At 40.1% G+C, this 24,571-nt stretch overlaps 2 protein-coding genes and 1 long non-coding RNA gene across 17 annotated transcripts in view; 1 reads left to right on the top strand and 2 right to left on the bottom strand.

The window, feature by feature from the left end:
* LOC129458442 (E3 ubiquitin-protein ligase TRIM58) overlaps positions 1-2,030 on the bottom strand; it is a 130,582-nt gene extending 128,552 nt beyond the window's left edge. For 2 of the 7 annotated variants that reach the window (XM_063613520.1, XM_063613517.1), the window contains exon 1: positions 1,109-1,576. Coding sequence is in view for 1 of the 7 variants with exons in the window: in XM_063613516.1 (XP_063469586.1) it covers positions 1,602-1,712 (111 nt within the window). In the remaining 6 variants the exon portion in view is untranslated. Of the gene's footprint in view, positions 1-290; positions 577-1,108; positions 1,577-1,601 lie in introns of those variants that run through there. The other 5 variants (XM_063613518.1, XM_063613522.1, XM_063613519.1 and 2 more) reach the window with 4 other exon arrangements.
* LOC129458450 (uncharacterized) overlaps positions 565-24,571 on the top strand; it is a 28,779-nt gene continuing 4,772 nt past the window's right edge. Inside the window, exons 1-2 of the long non-coding RNA XR_008649631.1 lie at positions 565-828; positions 1,611-1,703. This is a non-coding gene — a long non-coding RNA (uncharacterized lncRNA). The remainder of the gene's footprint in view (positions 829-1,610; positions 1,704-24,571) is intronic.
* The window catches only part of GCSAML (germinal center associated signaling and motility like), a 65,836-nt gene continuing 52,297 nt past the window's right edge, over positions 11,033-24,571 (bottom strand). For all 9 annotated transcript variants that reach the window (XM_063613572.1, XM_063613567.1, XM_063613568.1 and 6 more), the window contains 2 exons: positions 22,761-22,789; positions 11,033-14,581 (listed from right to left, as the gene is read on the bottom strand). In XM_063613572.1, coding sequence (XP_063469642.1) covers positions 14,342-14,581; positions 22,761-22,789 — 269 coding nt within the window. In that variant the 3' untranslated portion in view covers positions 11,033-14,341. The remainder of the gene's footprint in view (positions 14,582-22,760; positions 22,790-24,571) is intronic.

The raw sequence follows: 24,571 nt of genomic DNA, 5'->3' as shown, positions 1-24,571 counted from the left end.
GCTTAACTGCAATCATCTTCTCAATACATTTACCAAAATACAGAAATGTGCTATGCATCTGTTACTTGTGAAAATTCTGTCTCCAGTCCTGATCTCTCTCCCTTGAGTTAGAGCCCTGGATTTGTGGCTACTTAGTGAATATTACTATCTACTAGCGACTTTAGAATTGGCTAGAATTCATTTTATGCCATTGCTATTAGAAATAGGAAAGCAGACCTCAACACATGAATTCATTTGGCCTTTGTTATATATACACAGACAGGATAGGAAGTAGGACTTAGGTCACCCACCTCTCTATTTCCTGTATTTCTCTAAGAGCTTCTTGATGTCTCTCCACCAGCTGGACCATATAGAAAAGCAAATTTATCACCACACTTCCTCCAAAATTAGCTTCCCCTCTGGACTTATTTCTGTTAATTGAACCTTAATTTCCCTGGTCTGATTCAGGACTTGCAATGTCCTTGGCAAGATTTTCTGCCTTCTTCTACACCCATCCACCAGTCCCTGCATCCATTTATTACCAAACTACCATAATTTCCTCTTTTACAAAGTCTCCTATCTATCCTTTCCTTTTAGTTTCACCTTGACAGCACATTCTAGAACCTCATTACCTCACACCAGGACAAAGGGGTCCTACCTAGATGCCCCTTCCACCTGCCCATTTAATCCCAAACACTCTATGCACACTGCCACTTTCACCATCCCATGTCCACGCTTCGCAGAGACACCTGCAAAAACACTTCCAATGCAAGACTCAGCCACAACTGAGCCTCAGAGTGTGATATCTAGGGGACAAGTTGACAAAGAACCACAGGAGAAACCAAAGAGGTGGGTAAAGAACCAGGAGAGGAGACTCCAGAGAAAGGTCAAGACCCGGGGGCAGGCACCAAAAAAGAGATAAGAACAGCAAACTTTGCCCTTGCGCAGCCTAAAGTCCTCCAAGTAAATGTCAGAGGCCAGCAAATGCCTTGGGGAGCTGATACGGAGCCCTGACTCATCTCTGGAGGAGCAGAAGAGGTTAATCAGAAATCTGTGCAAGTAGAACCAGGGGTCGGAAGACTGATCTAGCTACACGGGAGGCCAAGGTGACGCTGAGGGACTCACTCACAGATGCTGAGGGCTCAGCAGGGTCTGCACGGGGTCTAAGGAACCCAGCACCGAGGCCATTCTGCGTTGCTCAAGCACTCCGCGGACACGCGCTCGGTTCTCACATCCTGGAGATGTTCATTATCCCGGGAAGACGTTTATCAGAAGAGAATTTCAAAAAGAATAAGTAACTTTTTAGTAAATGTCTTCAATTAAACGCCCGCCTTAAGGCAACTGTTGAACTTTCCCCAATGTTGGAGGATACATGTGACGACATGAAATGTTCCTATTTTCCAAAGTTTTCATCTACCAAGTCGTTCACCTACGGTTTAGCACTGTTAATATAAGTTCACTCCTCAAAGTAATAGGTTCTGTATTATGACAGAAGATTCTTGGTCCTAAATTTCTGATTCAAAAATGGGAAAAATTTCCAAGATATAAAAGATAAAGATATTCACCAGTATTCCAGTTAAATGCATAACATAATAGAACAATATGAGTAATCATTGAGTCACCTTTTCCAGATGTCTCAGAGAAAACCTCCTCTGACTATAATGCCCATGGAAAATCATCTTAATTCCAGAAAGTGGAGGCTGACGGGACACACCGTTGAGAGGGTGAGTCATGGAAACTCACGACTGGTGGCAGGCGCCCCGCCTCAGTTCCCCTCAGGAGAGGGCGCCCGCCAGTGCGGACCGCGAAGGGGCGTCTAGGGCAAGGGCGGTTGGGCTCCGCGGCCCCAGCGTCCGCCCAGCGCGCCCTCCCGCGCGGCCTCGTCCCAGCCCCGCCCAGGTTCCTTCTCCGCAGTCGCGGGCGTCGTGAGGCTCGCGTGAACCCCCAACACCCGCGCCTCGCCAGGGCCATCCCGCCGCTCTGAGCGCTTCCAGGCGGCCCAAGGGCGGGATCCTCAGGACGCAGGCGCGCGCCTCTGCCGCAGCCAGGGGAGGCGCGCGGCGGCAGCAGCGACCAGTAACCGTTACTGGAGGAGCCCCGCCCCCACGGCCGCCAGGCCCGCTCCTCCCACTCCGCCTCCTAAGCTGGAAGCCAAGAGAACCCAGGGCTCCGGCTCCAACTTCCAAGCCTGTCGCAGAGCCTGGCAAGTTCTCATCGGCGAAGACTAGATCCTCAGACCGACGTGCCTTAACTGATTAAGTTGAAAAAGGGAAGTAATATAAAAAGGAGATAGAGTAATAAGTGCCAAAATACACTCTGATGCACTTGTCCCTTTTTCGTTTGTCTTCCAACTATTGTCATTTTCCCAGTCAGTTAATTTCTCCTCTGCTTTTCCTTCATTTTCCTGAGTTGTTCTTCACTCTCTGGCCCTCTCCCTCCTCCACTTTTCCCCTATGGCAGTGAATCAACTGTGTGACCCCAGCTCTCACAACTGCTGCTGAGAGGGTGTGGATAAGTCACAGCTCCCAGCTCACTTTCTCACCTGTACAGCTGGACTGACCACACCCTACTCCCAGGGTTATTGTGGGGTGGAGCAAGTCACCGATCTGGGAGGTGCTCATTTATTCTTATCATGATATGGGAAGCCCCCACTATGGGCTGGGCACTGGTATCAGGACCCAGGAGCACAGTTCCTGTGCTCAGGGATCGCATAACCTCATGGGAACAGCAACCAGAGAAGAATGTCATGAGGATGAGCTCCATGCACTATCCTCACTCCAGGCCTCTTCCTTTTCCTTCTTTTTTACTTTGCATCTTAATGCTCAAGGCTAATGCCAGAAAAAAAAGGTGAAGTAGGCAAAGGGTGTCTAGAGCATCTCAAACTTCTTTATCTCAAATTTACCTCCCTCTCGTGATGGGCTCTGCTCTTTTCTCCACCCCATTCCCAATTCTGCGGAGTTCAGCAAATGCTAACTGCACAGTCCTTGTGCAGGCACTCTACCAGGTGCTGAGAAATCAAATAACATAATTTCAATATAAAAGTGAGAGTACCTAATCAAGGGAACCTATCTAAGTCATCTGTTGCTGCCAAATGCCTAGATACTGTTTTCCATCAACAGAACTTTCCTGGGCCTCCACCATGGCTTTATGCCCAGCAGGACAGAGCTGCCCTCCTGGTTGATTTTACATTTCTAATGAAATCTTTTTTTTTCTTTTCTGTCCCCATTGTTTATATTCCCAAGCACACTGCAGAGCTCAGTTCCCAGCCAGATCGAGCTGCCACGTGACCTTGTTGGTTCTTCTTCCCACCTGGGAACAAAGACAGTTGTTCATTTTAAGTGGCAATTAGGATGGTGAGGAATTCAAAACCGTGCCTAACAATAAGAACAGTAATAATAATAACAGCAGCCATTAATTGAGCTTTTAGTGTCTTTTGGCTGCATAAATGTCTTCTTTTGAGAAGTGTCTGTTCATATCATTCACCCACTTGTTGATGGGGTTGTTTTTTTCGTGTAAATTTGTTTGAGTTCTTTGTAGATTCTGGGTATTAGCCCTTTGTCAGATGAGTGGATTGCAAAAATTTTCTCCCATTCTGTAGGTTGCCTGTTCACTCTGATGGTAATTTCTTTTGCTGTGCAGAAGCTCTTTAGTTTAATTAGATCCCATTTGTCAATTTTGGCTTTTGTTGCCATTGCTTTTGGTGTTTTAGACATGAAGTCCTTGCCCATGCCTATGTCCTGAATGGTATTGCCTAGGTTTTCTTCTAGGGTTTTTATGGTTTTAGGTCTAACATTTAAGACTTTAATCCATCTTGAATTAATTTTTGTATAAGGTGTAAGGAAAGGATCCAGTTTCAGCTTTCTACATATGGCTAGCCAGTTTTCCCAGCACCATTTATTAAATAGGGAATCGGACACATGAAAAAATGCTCATCATCACTGGCCATCAGAGAAATGCAAATCAAAACCATAATGAGATACCATCTCACACCAGTTAGAATGGCGATCACTAAAAAGTCAGGAAACAACAGGTGCTGGAGAGGATGTGGAGAAATAGGAAGACTTTTACACTGTTGGTGGGACTGTAAACTAGTCCAACCATTGTGGAAGTTAGTGTGGTGATTCCTCAGGGATCTAGAACTAGAAATACCATATGACCCAGCCATCCCATTACTGGGTATATACCCAAAGGATTATAATTCATGCTGCTATAAAGACACATGCACACGTATGTTTATTGCGGCACTATTCACAATAGCAAAGACTTGGAACCAACCCAAATGTCCAACAACGATAGACTGGATTAAGAAAATGTGGTGCATATACACCACGGAATACTATACAGCCATAAAAAATGATGAGTTTGTGTCCTTTATAGGGACATGGATGAAGCTGGAAACCATCATTCTCAGCAAACTATCGCAAGGACAAAAAAACAAACACTGCGTGTTCTCACTCATAGGTGGGAATCGAACAATGAAAACACATGGACACAGGAAGGGGAACATCACACACCGGGGCCTGTTGTAGGGTGGGAGGAGGGGGGAGGGATAGCGTTAGGAGAGATACCTAATGTTAAATGGTGAGTTACTGGGTGCAGCACACCAACATGGCACATGTATACATATGTAACAAACCTGCACGTTGTGCACATGTACCCTAAAACAAAGTATAAAAAAAAAAAAAAAAAACTTTCCTCTTAACACTGCCTTAGCTATGTCCCAAAGATTCTGGTATGGTGTGTCCATTTTCTTTTAAAGAATTTTTTTATTTATGCCTTAATTTCATTCTTTACCCAAAAGTTATTCAGAAGCAGATTGTTTAATTTCTATGTAATTTTATGGCTTTGATACATCTCCTTGGTATTGATTTCTGTTTTTCTTGTGCAGTTGTTCAAGAGTGTGGTTGGTATGATTTCAGTTTTTTTGGATTTGCTGAGATTTGCGTTATAACTGAGTGTGTGCTCTGTGTTAGAGTATGTTCCATGTGCTGATGAGAGAAATTTATATTCTGTTGTTGTAGGGTGGAGTGTTCTCTAGATGTCTATCGGGTTCAATTGCTCAAGTGTTGAGTTTAAGTCCAGAATATCTTTGTTAGCTTTCTGCCTCGATGATCTGTTTAACATTATGAGTGGGGTGTTGAAGTCCCCCAGTGTTATTGTGTTGTCTAAACAAGTCTTTAAGAACTTGTTTTATGAATCTTGGTGCTCCAGTGTTGGGTGTATATACATTTAGGATAGTTAAGAATTCTTGTTGGACTGAGCCCTTTATCATTATGTAATGATTTTCTTTGTCCTCTTTCATTATCATTGAAGTCTGTTTTACCTGAAATAAGAACAGCTACTCCTGTTCTTTTTTGTTTTCCATTTGCCCAATAGAGCTTTCTTCATTCTTTTACTTTGAGCCTATGGATGTCCCTGCTTTTGAGATGGTTCTCTTAAAAACAGCAGACAGTTGATCCTTGCTTCTTTATTCAACTTGCCACTCTATGCCTTTTAAGAGCAACATTTAACCCATTTACATTCAAGGTCAAATTGATATTTGAAGATTAAATCCTGTCACTGTGCTGTTAGCTGGCTCTTATTTAGACTTGATTGCATAGTTGCTTTATAATATCACTGGGGTGCTTAAGTATGTGTTTGTGGTGGCAGGTATGATTATTTCATTTCCGTGTTTAGCACTCCCTTTAGGAGCTCTTGGAAAGTGGGTCTAGTAATAATAAATTCCCTTAAGTTTGTTTGTCTGAAGAGATTTTGTTTATCCTTTGCTTATGAAGCTTAGTTTTGCTGGATATGAAATTCTTTGTTGAAATTTATTTTATTTAAAGATGCTGAATATAAGCCCCCAATCTGTTCTGGCTTATAAGATTTCTGTTGAAAGATGTACTGTTATCCTGGTGGGGCTCCCTTTGTAAGTGACCTGCCACTTCTTTCCAACTGCCTTTAAGATTTTTTCTTTCACATTTACCTTGGAGAATCTGATGACTATGTATCTTGGAAATGGTTATCTCACATAGTATCGCACAGGGGTTCCCTGAATTTCTTGAATTTTCATGTTGACCTCTGTAGAGAGATTGGGAAATTGTTCATGAGCTATATCCTCAAATATGTTTCCCAAATTGCTTTCTCCTATCTCAGAATAGAACCAATGGTCGGCTTTACACCGAGACATTCCATTCCTAGGGATGAGCAGGAGACAGAAACCTTTGTCTTGTCTCAACTGCACAGAGGCCTCCCTCTTTCACTCCTCCTCAGCACAGACCCTTCACGGGTGTGGGGCTGGGGGATGGAAGGTCTTTCCTTTCCCATGAGGCCACATCTCAGGCTGTCTCCGTTGGGGGAAACCTTGGACGATCCCCAGGCTTTTTTGGGCAGAAGTCCCTGTGGCTTTCCGCAGTACATTGTGTCCCTGGTTAATCGAGAATGGAGAATAGCGATGACTTTTACCAAGCATACTGCCTGCAAACATATTGTTAACAAGGCACATCCTGCACAGCCCTAAATCCATTAAACCTTGATTCAAAACAGCACATGTTTCTGTGAGCACAGGGTTGGGGCTAAAGTTACAGATTAACAGCATCTCAAAGCAGAACAATTTTTCTTAGTACAAATCAAAATGGGGTTTCTTATGTCTTCCTTTTCTATATAGACACAGTAACAGTCTGATCTCTCTTTTCCCCACAGTTAAATTCCAGCTTTATTCCACTGTGGTCTAAGAGAATACTTGACATAATTTTGAATTTCTTAAATTTACTGAAGCTTGTTTTGTGGCCTATCATATTGTATATCCTGGAGAATGTTCCATGTGCTGATGAATAGAATGTATATTCTACAGTTGTTGGGTAGAATGTCCTGCAAATATCTGTTAACTCCATTTGTTGTAGGGTATAGTTTAAGTCCATTGTTTCTTTGTTGACTTTCTATCCTGATGATCTGTCTAGTGCTGTCAGTGGAGTATTAAGGTCCCCCACTATTACTGTGTTGCTGTGTATCTCATTTCTTAGGTCTAGTAATTGTTTTATAAATTTGGGAGTTCCACTGTTAGGGGCATATATATTTAGAATTGTGAAATTTTCCTGTTGGACAAGTCCTTTTATCATTATATAATGTCCTTCTTTGTCTTTTCTTTCTTTTTTTTTTTTGACAGAGTCTCACCCTGTTGCCAAGGCTGGAGGGTAGCGGTGCAATCTTGGCTCACTGCAACCTCCACCTCCTGGGCTCAAGTGATTCTTCTGCTTCAGCCTCCCGAGTAGCTGGGAATACATGTGCCCACCACCACACTTAGCTAATTTTTTTTTGTATTTTTGGTAGAGACAGGGTTTCATTATGTTGCTTTAAAATTTGTTTTGTCTGATATAAGAATAGCTGCTCCTGTTTGCTTTTGGTGTACATTTGTGTGAAATACCTTTTTCCACTCCTTTACCTTAAGTTTATGTGGGTTGTTATGTGTTAGATGAGTCTCCTGAAGACAGCAGAACCTTGGTCAGTGAATTCTTATCCATTCTACTATTCTGTATCTTTTAAGTGGAGCATTTAGGCCATTTACATTCAATGTTAGTATTGAAATATGAGGTACTATTCTATTCATTGTGCTATTTGTTGCCTGAATACCTTGTTTTTTCCATCGTGTTGTTGTTTTATAGATCCTGTGAGATTTATGTTTTAAGGAGGTTCTATTTTGGTGTATTTTGAGGATTTGTGTCAAGATTTAGAGTTTCTTTTAGCAGTTCTTGTAGTGCTGGCTTGGTAGTGCAAATTCTCTCAGCATCTGTTTGTCTGGAAAAAATTGCATCTTTCCTTCATTTACGATGCTTAGTTTCACTGGATACAAAATTCTTGGCGGATAATTGCTTTGTTTAATATCTTCAACAGTTTGGATGAGGCCCACATATTTTATGAAGGAGATATAATCTGCTTTACTCAAGGTCTACAGATTTAAATGTTAATCACATCTAAAATATACTTTCACAGCAACATCCAGACTGATGTTTGACCTAGCTGGGTACCATAGCCTAGAAAAGTTGACACATAAAATTAACTCTTATAGTTCAGCCTTGACACTCATACACAACTCCTCAAACCATACTGAAACTTCAAATAAGGAAACTAACAAGTGCTATTTTCTCTTTGATATCCCATAACTTACATATTGTGATGTAAAAGTAATACATGTTATCTTACATCATAAGAGGATAAGACAGGAAAGAAATCAAAGATATTTGCTTACTATGTGTACACATATGCATATATGTATATGTAATACATAAAATACATATGTAATATACATATAAATGCTTATATATGTCTATACATATACACATAAATGTTTATATATGTCTATACATATATGCATTCATACAAACATATTCACAACAAAATAAAGAAGAAATACAACAATACAGTCCTCATTTCTGTAACTAGTCACATGGTTGTAGCTGCCTTCTTTTATATTATATTCTATGTTCTCTTTGCCTTTGCAAGCATCTTGGTTGTAGTTCTTCACCTGGTGGGGCAACCCAGACCTTTATTCCTGAAGGGTCTGGGCCATTAATAGTCCTGTCTGAATCGGGTTGTTGTAGTTTTCCCCTGACTTTAATCACAGAGCATGATAGTACTGTGTGGAGTATTGGAGTAGCAGTCCAATTTGTCCTTTTTAGCCAGTATCAATTACCCCAACCACTATAGTAATTTCCCTTTTAACCTTTTGATCCAGAGGAACAAAGAGCTCAAAGTGGTCAGGTGGCCGTCTTAATTTCCAATTTAACAGAAATGTTGTTTTGTCTCCTGACCTAAGAATTCCTCCCTCGGGAACCAAGACCTCTAGGCAAGCAGAGCTTAAGATCGTGAGGACAAAAAATGTTTGTCAGTGGATCACTAATAATAATAACAAATGATGCAAATCCCATTTCCATCCTTTGGTTCCTGGACCCATGAATCCTCACTATGTTGGAAACACCATATATCGGACATTGATTCAGAGCCTATATAGCATCATAGAGAACCTGTCTCAACCCTTCAAGGTTTTACCACCAAACTGATACTGCTACTGAGTCTTCCAAAGGCTATTTCACTATTCTTACAAGCCAGCTGCTTCAGGATCATGGGGAACATGGTAAGGTCAGTGAATTCATAATTCATGAGCATGAACTCATTGGCACACTCTGTTTGCTGTGAAGTGAGTTCCTTAATCAGAAGCAAAGCTGTGTAAAATAACATCATGGTGGATAAGGCACTCTTTAAGTCCACAGATGGTACTTTTGCAGAACCATAATGTTCAGAGAAGGTGAATCCACATCCAGAGTAAGTGTCTATATCAGTAAGAACTACCTTCCACGACAGAAGTGTTCCAGTGTAATCAACCTGCCACCCGGTAGCTATCTGATCGCCCTGGGGAATGCTGCCACATCACGGGCTCAATGTTTGTCTCTGCTGCTGGCAGATTGGGCAATCAGCAGTGACCGTAGTCAGGGCAGCCTTGAAGAATGGAAATTATGCATAATCTCCATCCCTGCCACCATACCTCTTCAGGAGCTCACTGTGTGATGACGGGGTGGCTGGGGAAAGAGGCTGACTGGTATCCACACACTGTTGACTATTAAAGTTTCTCTGCTGACGTCACTCTTTGGTGAGCACTCACATAACATAGTATCTTCAGGTTTTTAGCCTGTCAAGAGAGGTCCATCCACATAATTCTTTCCCAGACCTCCTTGTCACCAATTGTCCAGTCATATTCATTCCAAGTCTCTCACCATCCACCAAACCACTGGCCACAGCCCATGAATTGATAAAAAAAAATCACACATTTGGCCATTTCTGTTTCCAGGCAAAGCAAGGAGCCAGATGTACTATTTGAAGTTCCACTCTGAGGAAGGATTTCTCTTCACCACTGTTATTCATGGATGTCCCAGAAAGGGCCATGGTGCTGCAGCTGTTCATTTTTTGGCAGTGCCCGAATATTGTGCAAAACCATCTATGAACGAGGCCCAAGGTTTCTGTAGGGCCTGTTGACTGACCATAGGAAACTCACCATGAGGCCGTCAGTGTAAGGTGGTATAGCATGAGTGGGGACCACAGACATTTGGGTCACTTCTTTATGTAATTTACTCGTGTTTTCAGGACCTGCTTGAGCCTGATCTCATATGTACGCTTTCCATTTTATGATGAAGTGCTCTGCACATACCCCGTTTTATAGCTTAACAGGTCAGACAACATCCCCTTTATGAGGGGCAGCTCAGGTCACATGGTAACTTGGTGGCCCACGGTTAAGCATTCAGTCTTTAATAAGGCCCAGCAGCAAGCCCAGTGCAGTTTTCAAAAGAAGTTTAGGTGTCTGAGGAAATGGCAGGGCTTTGCTCCAAAATTCTAAGAATCTTTGCTGTGATTTACCTAGAGGGGCCTGGCAAAGGCCCTAAACAGAATCCTTGTCTGCCACTGACACCTCAAGAACCATTAGAGCTGCTGGATCCTATGGCCCAAGTAGCAAAACAGCTTGCACAGCAGCCTGGACCTGTTGCAGAGCCTGCTCTTATTCTGAGTCCCCACTCAAAGCTAGCAAGTTGCTTAGTCAATGGGCTAGAGTAACACACCCAAATGAAGAATACGCTGCTGCCAAGATCCAAAGGGGCCACTAGACATTGTGCTGCTTTTCTGGGCATAGAGGAAACGAGGTACAACAATTTATTCTTCATCACAGAAGGAAATCTCAACATGCTTTACACCACTTGACCCTAGAAATTTCACTGAGGTAAAAGACCCCTGATTATTGTCACATGTATTTCTCATCCCTTGGCATGTATCTATTTTATCAATAAATGTGGAAATGCCAGAGATTGTCAGCACACCCCCAGAAGCTAGGAGAGATGCACTGAAAAGATTTTCCCACAGAGAAACCAACTCAAAATTTTTAGGCTTTTTCCCTTAAGAGACCCACTCTGCCAACACCTTGACCTTGGACTTCTAACCTTCAGAACTGTGAGAAAATAAATGTTTATTATTTAAGCCACTCACTCTGTGGTCCTTTGTTATGGTAGCACCAGTAAACTAACACACCTAGATATTCAAATTTATAGTCGCTTTATTCATTTATAGCCACTTTATTCATAATATCAAAAACTTAAATATCCTACATATCCATCGGTGATTAGATTAACAAATTATAGTATATCTATATGGTGATATGCTGAGACAAGTAAGATGTACAACTACTGATAGAACGTTAAACAGAGATGAATCTCAAAAATATAATGAATAAAAGAAGCTTTACACACACAAAATAAATATGGAAAGGGTACATCGCTACAAATATCTAGAACAGTTATAATTATACAAAGCAGATCATTGGTTGCCAGGACTGGTGAAACTGAGGGAAAAGGAGCACTGTGGAACTTTCTGGGAGGATGTACGTGTTCTGTCTCTTCATAAGGAGGTGATTACATGGGTGAATACATTTGACAAAATTCTTGTAACTCTACCCTTACAGTGGTTACATTTTCTTGTATATAATCACACTTGAGTAAAATTGATTAAAAATATAAACAATTTAAAATGTTCAAATATTTATATGCATAAAAGATAAGCTTCACAAAACAATTTACAGGTTAGAAAGCACTTATATAGCAATGATTTTATTGTTCTTCTTAACCACATAAGATAGTTATATTTTTTAAATTCTACTTTGCTGAAAAACCAGATCTCAGAAAGATTAAGACGTATGCCGTGGCTTATGGTGAACCACCAGAAGACATTGATGCCCTTGGATTTCAGTGTGCCTTCTACTGATCAATACTGCTTATTAACCTATTGCCTGCCCCTTCTCTGATAATTCCAGATTGTTATTCAAATTAAAATTAATCTTATTACAAATATGGTATTTATATCATAAAAATAGCTACAAAGGCAGACGAAAAGTAAAAAACTTTGTCATTTTGCTAAAATGGGCTAATTTCGACAAGACTGACATATTTTTGACAGAACGACTTTTCTAGAATTGCAAGGTTTCTATTGTTTCCCTTCTGCACATTAAAATCACCACAAGAGGGCACAAGAATTCGTTGAATAGAGGCAAAATGTGTATACAACAAATGAGTTAGCTGGAGTCCACCTACTGTTTAATGTTTGTCAATGACTAAAAGGTAAGTACAGATTGAAAATCCCTAATCTGAAGATCTGAAATACTCCAAAATCTGAAACTTTTTTTTTTTTTTGAGACAGGGTCTCACTCTGTTGCCCAAGCTGGAATGTGGTGGCAAGATCCTGGCTCAGTTCAGCCTCAACCTCCCAGTCTCAAACAATCCTACTGCCTCAGCCTCCTGAGTACGTGGGACTACAGGTGTGCGCCAACACGCCTGGCTAATTTTTTAATTATTTGTAGAAATGAGGTCTCACTGTGTTGTGCAGGCTGGTCTCAAATTCCTGGGCTCAAGAGATCCACCTGTCTTGGCTTCCCAAAGTACTCAGATCACCGGCATGAACTGCATCACCAGCTTAACATCTGAAACTTTCTGAGCACTGACTTGAAATAGTGACACTTCTGCTTTCTGATGGTCCAATGTACACAAACTCTGTTTCAGGCATAAAATTATTTAAAATATTGTATAAAATTACCTTCAGGCTATTCAGATAAGGTGTATATCAAACATAAGTGAATTTTATGATTAGACTTGAATCCCATTTTCCGACTCTCTCATTATGTGTATGGAAATATTCCAAAATCCAAAAATAAATCTGAAATCCAAAACACTTCTGGTCTCAAGCATCTCATCTAAGGGATACTCAACTTGTATACTGTAACTATACAAAAAAATATATAATGAATGCATTGTCAATTAAGGCTTTTGTCTCCAAATTAGGAAGCTGGCATATCATTTAAAAATTTCTTGGGAAAGAAAGCATAATTAGATGGATTATTTTCCAGTTGGCTTGAATTTTAAAACCAGAAACTATACATCCACCTTCAGTAGAGATAACTAGTCACAGGTTAAATTAACTAGTGTGTTGCAAACAAAGTATAAGCACAAGTTTATTTTCAATTTTTACTAATCTTTGAACATAATCCTTCGATTCTCTATTTGCTAGAAAATTGAAAAAATGGACAATTATATATGATTCATTTCATCTTTTGTTAAATTTTGTGACACTTTCAATTTCTCTTCTCAGAAAAGCCAATGTCAAAAACTATTAATTTTTGAACTATTACTGCAAGTTTATAAGCAAAAATCTCCAGCATATAGAAAAAGAAAAATTGGAGTAAATATCAGGTTAGCAAAGGGTCTGGTCACTGGTCTTACACAGTTTATTGAGTAGATTACACCTCAAAGATGAAATAGGTAATTGGATAGGGAGATGTTGGCATTTGAAATTTGGTGAGCAGGGTTGGAATTGAAGATTCTTGGACATATATTTGTGGGGACTTATTGGTGACCAAAAGCCAAATTCTGTAAAATATTTAAAGAGGTTGATTCTGAGCCAATATTAGTTACCATGGCCTGGAGTACACTCTCAGAAGGTCCTGAGAAAGTGTGCCTGAGGTGGTCAGGTCACCGTTTAGTTTTATACATTTTAGGGAGACAGGAATTACAAGCAAAGACATAAATCAATACATGGAAAGTGCACATTGGTTCAGCTTAAAGAGGCAAGATCTTGAAGCAGGAGAGAGCTTACAGGTCATAGGTAGACTCAAAGATTGTCTGATTGGCAACTGGTTGAAAGAGTTAAGCTTTGTCTAAAGACTTAAGAAGTCAGTAGAAAAGAATGCTTTAGCTAAAATAAAGGGGTTGTGGAAACCAAGGTCTTTGTTATGTAGACAAAGTCTCATAAATGGAATCAATCAGACAGTGTGTGATCTAGACCAGAGTCAGGTTGGAATTGGGACTCTTACCACCACAATCAGTCTATTTCATCAGTCTTATGACTCATCCTGGTCACTTGTGCCTAAACTCCAAAAGGGAAGGGGTATAACAAGGTGTGTCTCATCTCCCTTCCTATCATGGCCAGAATTCAGTCTTTCAGGTTCATCTGAGGTCTCCTTGGCCCAGAAGGGGTCCATTCAGTTAGTCAGGGGGATTAGGAATTTATTTTCATTTTACATTACTGTCCTAAGAAAGTTTTTTTATCACCTCCATGTCCTCAAACTTTATAAGCAAAAACATATAGAATATTTTAGGTCATTGTGTCAATTTCTGTGATTTCACCTAAACCACAGAGATGCCACAATTCAGAGTTGCCTAAGGATATATAATAAGATAATATTTCTAGACTTTAGCCAGAAAGGAAAGTTTCATGCACTGCCTGGGGTAAAGAACTTCTCCAGGGTCTGCTATTCTGCATTGTCTTCATTGCTGGAAGGTGATAAAGCAGCTTGAGGGTTTTAGTGTGGAAGCACAACTTCATAATCATGCTCATGGGTGCAGGAACAAGGCCTACTAACAGAAGTCCTAAGAAGGGCATATTCTGTCTCTGACCTTTCTCTAAACTGTCTCACTTTCCTTGTGAGGGAGTCAATGTTCTCATAGCCATCATCATTGGAGCTCAGGGAGGATCTCCGATGGGGGATGTGATTAATGACAGTGTAGCACACTTCTTCAGAACCACTGCCATTCTTGTTTTCCTGCCAAGCACAAAGAGAAAAGAAATCAAGGGCCCAGGGTCATTCACAAATTGAACTCAGTGTACTACCTTCCCTTCTTCTTTATACCCCTGATGGTGCTCTTACACCTGAGGTATCCAAAACCCAAGCATTCCTGTACACCAATAATAGACAAGCAGAGAGCCAAATCATGAGTGAACTCCCATTTACAATTGCTACAAAGAGAATAAAATACTTAGGAATGCAACTTACAAGGGAAGTGAACGACCTCTTCAAGGAGAACTAAAAACCACTGCTCAAGGAAATAACAGAGGAAACAAACAAATGGAAAAATATTCCATGTTCAAGGATAGGAAGAATCAATATCATAAAAATGGAAATACTGCCCAAAGTAATTTATAGATTCAATGCTATTTCCGTCAAGCTCCCATTGACTTTCTTCACAGAACTAGAAAAAACTACTTTAAATTCCATATGGAACCAAAAAAGAGCCTGTTTAGCCAAGACAATCCTAAGCAAAAACAACAAAGCTGAATAGGAACAGCTCCAGTCTGCAGCTCCCAGCAAGACCAATACAGAAGGCGGGTGATTTCTGCATTTCCAACCGAGGTACCCAGTTCATCTCATTGGGACTTGTTAGACAGTGAGTGTAGCCCACAGAGGGTGAGCAGAAGCAGGGTGGGGCGTCACCTCACACAGGAAGCACAAGGGATCTGGGAACTCCCTCCCCTAGCCAAGGGAAGCCATGAGGGACCATACCTTGAGGGACAGTGCTATCCAGCCCAGATATTACACTTTTCCCATGGTCTTTGCAACCCGCAGACCAGGAGATTCCTTTGGGTGCCTACACCACAAGGGTCCTGGGTTTGTTTCAAGCATAAAACTGGGTTTCAAGCACAAAACTGAGTGGCCATTTGAGCAGCCACTGAGCTAGCTGCAGGAGTTTTTTTCATACCCCCGTGGTGCCTGGAACACCAATGAGAAAGAACTGTTTACTCCCCTGGAAAAGGGGCTGAAGCCGGGGAACCAAGTGGTCTTGCTCAGTGGGTCCCACCACCATGGAGCCCAGCAAGCTAAGATCCTCTGGCTTGAAATTCTTGCTGCCAGCATAGCAGTCCAAAGTCAACCTGGGACATTCCAGCTTGGTGGGGGAAGGGGCGTCTGCCATTACGGAGGCTTGAGTAGGCAGTTTTCCCCTCACAGTGTAAACAAAGCCACAGGGGAATTCGGGCTGGACAGAGCCCACTGCAACACCACAAAGCCACTGTAGCCAGACTGCCTCTCTATATTTCTCCTCTCTGTGCAGGGCATCTCTGAAAGAAAGGCAGCAGCCCCAGTCAGGGGCTTACAGAAGGGAAGGCTGTGGGTGCAGCTTCAACAGACTTAAATATTCCTGCCTGCCTGTTGGCTCTGAAGAGAGCAGCAGATCTCCCAGCACAGTGCTCAAGCACTGCTAAGGGACAGACTGCCTCCTCAAGTGGGTCCCTGACCCTCATGCCTCCTGACAAGGAAACACCTCCCAACAGGGATCGACAGACACCTCATACAGGAGAGCTCCAGCTGGCATCTGGCAGGTGCCCCACAGGACAAAGCTTCCAGAGGAAGGAGTAGGCAGCAATCTTTGCTGTTCTGCAATCTCCACTGGTGATACACATGCAAACAGAATCTGGAGTGGACCCCCAGCAAACTCCAGCAGACCTGCAGAATATGGGCCTGATTGTTAGAAGGAAAACTAACAAACAGAAAGCAATAGCATCAACATCAACAAAAAGGACAACCACGCAAAAACTCCATACAAAGGTCACCAAGAGCAAAAACTAAAGGTAGATAAATCCACAAAGATGAAGAAAAAGCAGCTCAAAAAAGCTGAAAATTCCAAATACCAGAATGGCTCTTCTCCTTCAAAGGATCACAACCACTCACCAGCAAGGGAACAAACTGGACTGAAAATGAGTATGTCAAATTGACAGAGGTAGGCTTCAGAAGGTGGGTAATAAACTCTTCCAATCTAAAGGAGCATGTTCTAACCCAATACAAGGAAGCTAAGAACCTTGAAAAAGGTTACAGGAATTGCTAACTAGAATAACCAGATTAGAGAAAAACATAAATGACCTGATGGAGCTGAAAAACACAGCACGAAAACTTCGTGGAGCATACACAAGTATCAATAGCCAAATTGATCAGGCAGAAGAAAGGATATCAGACATAGAAGATCAACTTAATAAAATAAAGCATGAAGACAAGCTTAGAGAAAAAAGAATGAAAAGGAACAAACAAAGCCTCCAAGAAATATGGGACTATGTGAACAAAGATCAAACCTACATTTGATTGGTGTACCTGAAAGTGACGGGGAGAATGCAACCAAGCTGGAAAACACACTTCAGGATATTATCCAGGAGAATTTCCCCAACCTAGCAAGACAGGCCAACGTTGTAATTCAGGAAGTACAGAGAACATCACAAAGATACTCCTGAGAAGAGCAACCCCAAGACACATAATCATCAGATTATTACCAAGGTTGAAATGAAGGAAAAAATGTTAAGGAAAACCAGAAAGAAAGGTTGGATTACCCACAAAGGGAATCTCATCAGACTAATGGCAGATCTCTCTGCAGAAACCCTACAAGCCAGAAGAGAGTGGGGGCCAATATTCAACATTCTTAAAGACAATAATTTTCAACCCAGAATTTCATATCTAGCTAAACTAAGCTTCATAACTGAAGGATAAATAAAATCCTTTACAGAGAAGGAAATACTGAGGGATTTTGTCATCACGAGGCCTGCCTTACAAGAACTCCTGAAGGAAGCACTAAATATACAAAGGAAAAACCAGTACCACCCACTGCAAAAACAAACCAAAATGTAAAGTCCATTGACACTATGAAGAAACTGCTCAACTAATGAGCAAAATAACCAGCTAACATCATAATGACAGGATCAAATTCACACATAACAATATTAAACTTAAATGTAAATGGGCTAAATGCCCCAATTAAAAGACACCAACTGGCAAATTGGATAAAGAGTCAAGATCCATCAGTGTGCTGTATTCAGGAGACCCATCTCACATGCAGAGACACTCATACGCTCAAAATAAAGGGATGGAGGAAGATTTACCAAGCAAATGGAAAGCAAAAAAGAGCAGGGCTTGCAATCTGATAAAACAGACTTTAAATCAACAAAGATCAAAAGAGACAAAGAACGCCATTACACAATGGTAAAGGGATTAATGCAACAAGAAGTGCTAACTATCCAAAATATATATGCATTGAATACAGGAGCACCCAGATTCATAAAGCAAGCCTTTAGAGACCTACAAAGAGACTCAGACTCCAACACAACAATAGTGGGAGACTTTAACACTCCACTGTCAATATTAGATAGATCAGTGAGACAGAAGATTAACAAGGATATTCAGGACTTGAACTCAGCTCTGGACCGAGTGGACCTAATAGACATCTACAGATCTCTCCACCCCATATCAACAAAATATACATTCTTCTCAGCATGAAATAGCACTTATTCTAAAATCAACCACATATTTGGAAGTAAAACACTCCTCAGCAAATGCAAAAGAACAGAAATCATAACAAAAAGTCTCTCAGACCACAGTGCAAATCAAATTAGAACTCAGGATTAAGAAACTCACTCAAAACTGCAAAACTAAATGGAAACTGAACAACCTGCTCCTGAATGACTACTGGGTAAATACTAAAATGAAGGCAGAAATAAAGATGTTCTTTGAAACCAATGAGAACAAAGACACAACATACCAGAATCTCTGGGACACAGCTAAAGCAGTGTTTAGAGGGAAATTTATAGCACTAAATGCAAACAGGAGAAAGCGGGAAAGATCTAAAATCAACACCCTATCATCACAATTAAAACAACTAGAGAAGCAACAGCAAACAAATTCAAAAGCTAGCAGAAGACAAGAAATAACTAAGATCAGAGCAGAACTGAAGGAGCTAGAGATATGAAAAACCCTTCAAAAAATTGATGAATCCAGGAGCTGGTTTTTTTGAAAAGATTAACAAAATAGACCACTAGCCAGACTAATAATGAAGAAAGACAGAAGAATCAAATAGACACACTAAAAAATAATAGAGGGGAGATTACCACTGATCCCACAGAAATACAAACTACCATCAGAGAATACTACAAACACTTCTACACAAATAAACTAGAAAATCTAGAAGAAATGGATAAATTCCTGGACACATACACCTTCCAAGACTAAACCAGGAAGAAGTTGAATCCCTGAATGGACCAATAACAAGTTCTGAAATTGAAGCAGTAATTAATTAGCCTACCAACCAAAAAAAGCCTGGGACTAGATGGATTCACAGCTGAATTCTACCAGAGGTACAAAAAGGAGCTGGTACCATTCCTTCTCAAACTATTCCAAACAATAGAAAAATAGGGACTCCTTCCTAACTCATTTTATGAGGCCAGCATCATCCTGATACAAAAATTTGCCAAAGACAAAACAAAAATAGAAAATTTCAGGCCAATATCCCTGATGAACATCAATGCGAACATCCTCAATAAAATACTGGAAAACCAAATCCAGCAGCACATTAAAAAGCGTATCCACCACGATCAAGTTGGCTCCAGCCCTGGGATGCAAGGCTGGTTCAACATACACAAATCAATAAACGTAATCAATTACATAAAAAGAACCAATGACAAAAACCACATGAATATCCCAATAGATGCAGAAAAGGCCTTCAATAAAATTTAACACCTCTTCATGCTAAGAACACTCAATAAACTAGGTACTGATCAAACCTATCTCAAAATAATAAGAGCTATTTATGGCAAACCTACAGTCAACATCATACTGAACGGGCAAAAGTTGGAAGCATTCCCTTTGAAAACCAGCACAAGAAAAGTATGCCCTCTCTCTCTACTCCTATTCAACGTAGCATTGAGAGTTCTGGCTAGGGCAATCAGGCAAGAGAAAGAAATAAAGCATATTCAAATAGGAAGAGAAAAAGTCAAATTGTCTCTGTTTGCAGATGACATGATTGTATATTTAGAAAATCCCATCATCTCAGCCCAAAAACTCCTTAACCTGATAAGCAACTTCGGCAAAGTCTTAGGATACAAAATCAATGTGCAAAATTCACAAGCATTCCTCTACACCAATAATAGACAACAGAGAGCCAAATCATGAGTGGACTCTCATTCACAATTGCTACAAAGAGAATAAAATACCTAGGAATACAACTTACAAGGGACGTAAAGGACCTCTTCAAGGAGAAGTAAAAACCACTGCTCAAGGAAATAAGAGAGGACACAAACAAATGGAAAACACTCCATGCTCATGGATAGGAAGAATCAGTATTGTGAAAATGGCCATGCTGCCCAAAGTAATTTATAGATTCAGTGCTATTCCCATCAAGCTACCATTGACTTTCTTCACATAATTAGAAAAAAAGCTTATTTAAATTTCATATGGAACCAAAAAAGTGCCCATATAGCCAAGACAATCCTAAGCAAAAAGAACAAAGCTGGAGGCATCACACTACCTGACTTCAAACTATACTACAAGGCTACAGTAACCAAAACAGCATAGTACTGCTACTGAAACAGATATATAGACCAATGGAACAAAACAGAGGCCTCAGAAATAACACCACACAGCTACAACCATCTGATCTTTGACAAACCCAACAAAAGCAAGCAATGGGGAAATGATTCACTATTTAATAAATGGTGTTAGGAAAACTGGCTAGCCATATGCAGAAAACTGAAACTGGACCCCTTCCTTACACCTTATACAAAAATTAACTCAAGTTGGATAAAGATTTAAACGTAGGACCTAAAACTATAAAAACCCTAGAAGAAAACTTGGGCAATACCATTCAGGACATAGACATGGGCAAAGACTTCATTACTAAAACACCAAAAGCAATTGCAACAGAAGCCAAAATTGACAAATGGGATCAAATTAAACTAAAGGGCTTCTGCATGGCAAAAGACACTATCATCAGAGTGAACAGGCAATCTACAGAATGGGAGAAAAATTTTGCAATCTATCCATCTGACAAAGAGCTAATATCCAGAATCTACAAAGAACTTAAACAAATTTACAAGAAAAAAATAACCCCATCAAAAAGTGGGTGAAGGATATGAACAGACACTTCTCAAAAGAAGACATTTATGTGGCCAAAAAACATATGACAAAAAAGCTAATCATCACCGGTCATTAGAGAAATGCAAATCAAAACCACAATTAGATACCATCTCATGCCAGTTAGAATGGTGATCATTAAAAATCAGGAAACAACAGATGCTGAAGAGGATGTGGAGAAATAGGAATGCTTTTACACTGTTGGTGGGAGTGTAAATTAGTTCAACCATTGCGGAAGACAGTGTGGCGATTCCTCAAGGATCTAGAACTAGAAATACCACTTGACATAGCAATCCCATTACTGGGTATATACCCAAAGGATTATAAATCATTCTACTATAAAGACACATGCACATGTATTTTTATTGCAGCCCTATTCACAGTAGCAAAGACTTGGAACCAACTCAACTGCCCATCAATGTTAGACTGGATAAAGAAAATGTGCCACAAATACACCATGGAATACTATGCAGCCATAAAAAGAATAAGTTTATGGTCTTTGCAGGGACATGGATGAAGCTGGAAACCATCATTCTCAGCAAACTAACACAGGAACAGAAAACCAAACACTGCGTGTTCCCACTCATAAGTGGGAGTTGAACAATGAGAACATATGGGCACAGGGAGGGGAACATCACACACTGGGGCCTGTTGGGGTGTGGGGGCCAAGGGGAGGGAGAGCATTAGAACAAATATCTAATGCATGGTGGGTTTAAAACCTAGATGAAGGGCTGATAGGTGCAGCAAAGCACCGTGGCACATGTATTCCTATGTAACAGACCTGCCCATTCAGCACATGTATCCCAAAACTTAAAGTAAAAATAAATAAATAAATAATAAAAATATATATAATGTAAGAAATGTTTCTAGAAAAAAAAAAGCCCTTCCTCCAAGCCCTGGTGTCTTAGAGACCTCATTATAGCAGCTAAACTGCACTCCAAGCTTCTACTAATTGTGCTTTAATTTTACTTGAATAATAAAAGAGGAAAGAAGGATGCTATTATGCCTCTAAATATCTAGGGAAAAGCACTTCTACACTTTAGGTCACACATACTGAGATGCAATGTATGCAACAATCAGACCTCAGTAAGTAATGAATAAGTCATTATTCATTATAATTTTTATAAGATAAAATACTAAGAAAAAATTGAGTTTATGCACATTTTCAATTGCATAGACAGTGAAGGAAGGAAAAAATAAAAACCTTAATATATACTAATTAAATCAACAAAATTTTTATGATGTAGTATCAAAAGGAATAAACTTTTTTCCATATGTCATAGGTTCCGCCATACTTGTGAATGCAAATGCTAATTCCTGGATATAAGGATTGAAAGGGAATGTGGAAAGCTAAAAATAATTAATCTTTTATGGTGGTCAGTTTATAAGTATAAATTTACTTAATTTCATCTGTTTTTGTTATAATAGCTTTGAAAATTAAAATAATAGGCTGGACACAGTGACTAATGCCTGTTACCCCTGCACTTTGGGAGGCTGAGGCCAGTGGACTCACTTGAGGCCAGGAGTTCGAGACTAGCCTGGCCAACATAGCGAAACCCTGTCTCTACTAAAAATAAAAAATTAGCCAGGTGTGGTGGTGCGCACCTGTAAAGCCAGCTACCTGGGAGACTGAGGCACCAGAATCACTTGAACCCAGGAGGTGGAGGTTGCAGTGAGCCGAGATTGTGCCACTGCACTCCAGCCTGATGACAAAGTGTGACTGTGTCTCAAAAAATAAATAAATAAATAAATAAATAAATAAATAAATAAATAAATAAATAAAATTAGACTTCAGCAGAATTCAGGCCAAAACAATAAGAACTTGCTACTCATCTAGATCAGTTGAAATACTTTTTGGTTTTTTATTTACTTTCATTTCTGCATTATAACTGCCATATAAATTTTTTAAAATATGAACGATTTCTAAAAGTACATTTAGAAATTACAAATAAAGGAAGACGGATGCTCCTCTTGAATAAATCATCTGTATTTTGGCATTTATCAGACAAACATAATAAAAGTTTGTGTTTTTCTTTTGTCTTGCTTTTTGTTTTATACTTACCTGATTAGAAGTGGATGAAACTTCTTGGCCTAGAGGATTAAAAAAAGAAAGAAAGAAAGGAAAGCATTGTGAGACTTTTGCACCATCACAGATTGAAGGAAAAGGTAAAAAAAAAAAACAGAATGTAGAAGTAATAAAACTGCAGAGGCCTATTATCTAAACATCTGACATTATCCCATCTTATAATTGAAGTTCTCAAGACTGAGTGACAAAATCAAGAAAGAACATGTGTTCTGAGATAGCATCAATAGTATGTTCTTTGTGTAAATAAAGCACATTAATGTGCTGAATAAAATGGATTTCAAAATTTGCTAACAAAATGTTGTTCATAAATGTGCTATGTCAATGCAATATGATAAGCATAAAGAATGATTATAGCTGCAAATTTAAGATATAAATTTTATGTAAATAGCACAGGAAAATCATACAATTCTTTAAAATGAACACTCGCTATAGAGATAGGTGCAGAAATAACACAAGTAACTATTTCAAGTTACATACAAATATGCAGATTCATGTTGATTCCATCTGTGAATGCTGAAGCAAATTACATATCTGTGAATCTGAAATCCACTACTAATTTTTTTTTTGAGACGGAGTCTTGCTCTGTCGCCCAGACTGGAGTGCAATGGCGCTATCTCGGCTCACTGCTACCTCTGCCTCCTGGGTTCAAGCAATTCTCCTGCCTCAGCCTCCCATGTAGCTGGGACTACAGGCACATGCCACCACGCCCAGCTAATTTTTGCATTTTTAGTAGAGACGGGGTTTCACTGTGTTAGCCAGGATGGCCTCAATCTCCTGACCTCATGATCTGTCCACTTTGGCCTCCCATAGTGCCGGGATTACAGGCATGAGCCACTGTGCCCAGCCATCTGTTCACTCTTGTTAGTTATTTTTGCTGTGCAGAAATACTTTAGTTTAATTAGATCCCATTTGTCCATTTCTGCTTTTCTTTCAATTGCTTTTGATGGCTTCATCATGAAATATTTGCTCATTCCTATGTTCTGAATGGTATTGCCTAGGTTGTTTTACAGGGTTTTTGTAGTTTTGGGTTTTACGTTTGGGTCTTTAATCCATCTTGAGTTAATTTTTGTATATGGCACAAGGAAGGGGTCCAGTTTCCGTCCTCTCCATATGGCTAGCCAGTTAACTCAGCAGCATGGATTGAATAGGAAATCCTTTCCCCATTGCTTGTTAGTTAGCAACGTAGTATTCTTTATTTGAAATTTGCTAAGGGAATACATCTCAAGTGCACTTATGTCCCCACATTCATACAAGATGGTAGCTATGTATAGTGATGTATATATTAATTTGATGTAGTAATCATTACACAATGTATACATATATCAAATCATCGCATTGCACACCTTGAATATAGGCAATTTTTATTGGTCAGTTATACCTCAATAAAGTTGGGGGTAAAAATAAACAGAGAGTTTCCTTTAGATATACTTGTCCACAGGGGCTGAGCCCTGTTATTCATAACTGTCGATTTTGAGTAATTACATGATTACTATACCTAGATACTATGGCAAACAGAGCAAATTCTTTTTTTTTTTTTTTTAAAGACAGGCTATTACTACATTGCTCAGGCTGGACTCTAATTTCTGGCCTCAAGGATTCCTTCTACTTCAGCCTCCCAAGTAGTTGGGACTATAGGAGTGCACCACCAGCTTCTTTCAACTTCTTGAGAACAAAATAATACACTTTTTTAGGGGCCGGGCATGGTGACTTACATCTGCAACCCCAGCACTTTGGGAGGCCGAGGCAGGTGGATCATGAGATCAGGAGTTTGAGACCAGCCTGGCCAA

The sequence above is a fragment of the Symphalangus syndactylus genome, chromosome 19, assembly GCF_028878055.3.
Source record: "Symphalangus syndactylus isolate Jambi chromosome 19, NHGRI_mSymSyn1-v2.1_pri, whole genome shotgun sequence".
Taxonomy (NCBI): domain Eukaryota; kingdom Metazoa; phylum Chordata; class Mammalia; order Primates; family Hylobatidae; genus Symphalangus; species Symphalangus syndactylus.
Note: the sequence above shows the minus strand (reverse complement) of the source record. Positions and strands in the feature narration are given on the sequence as shown.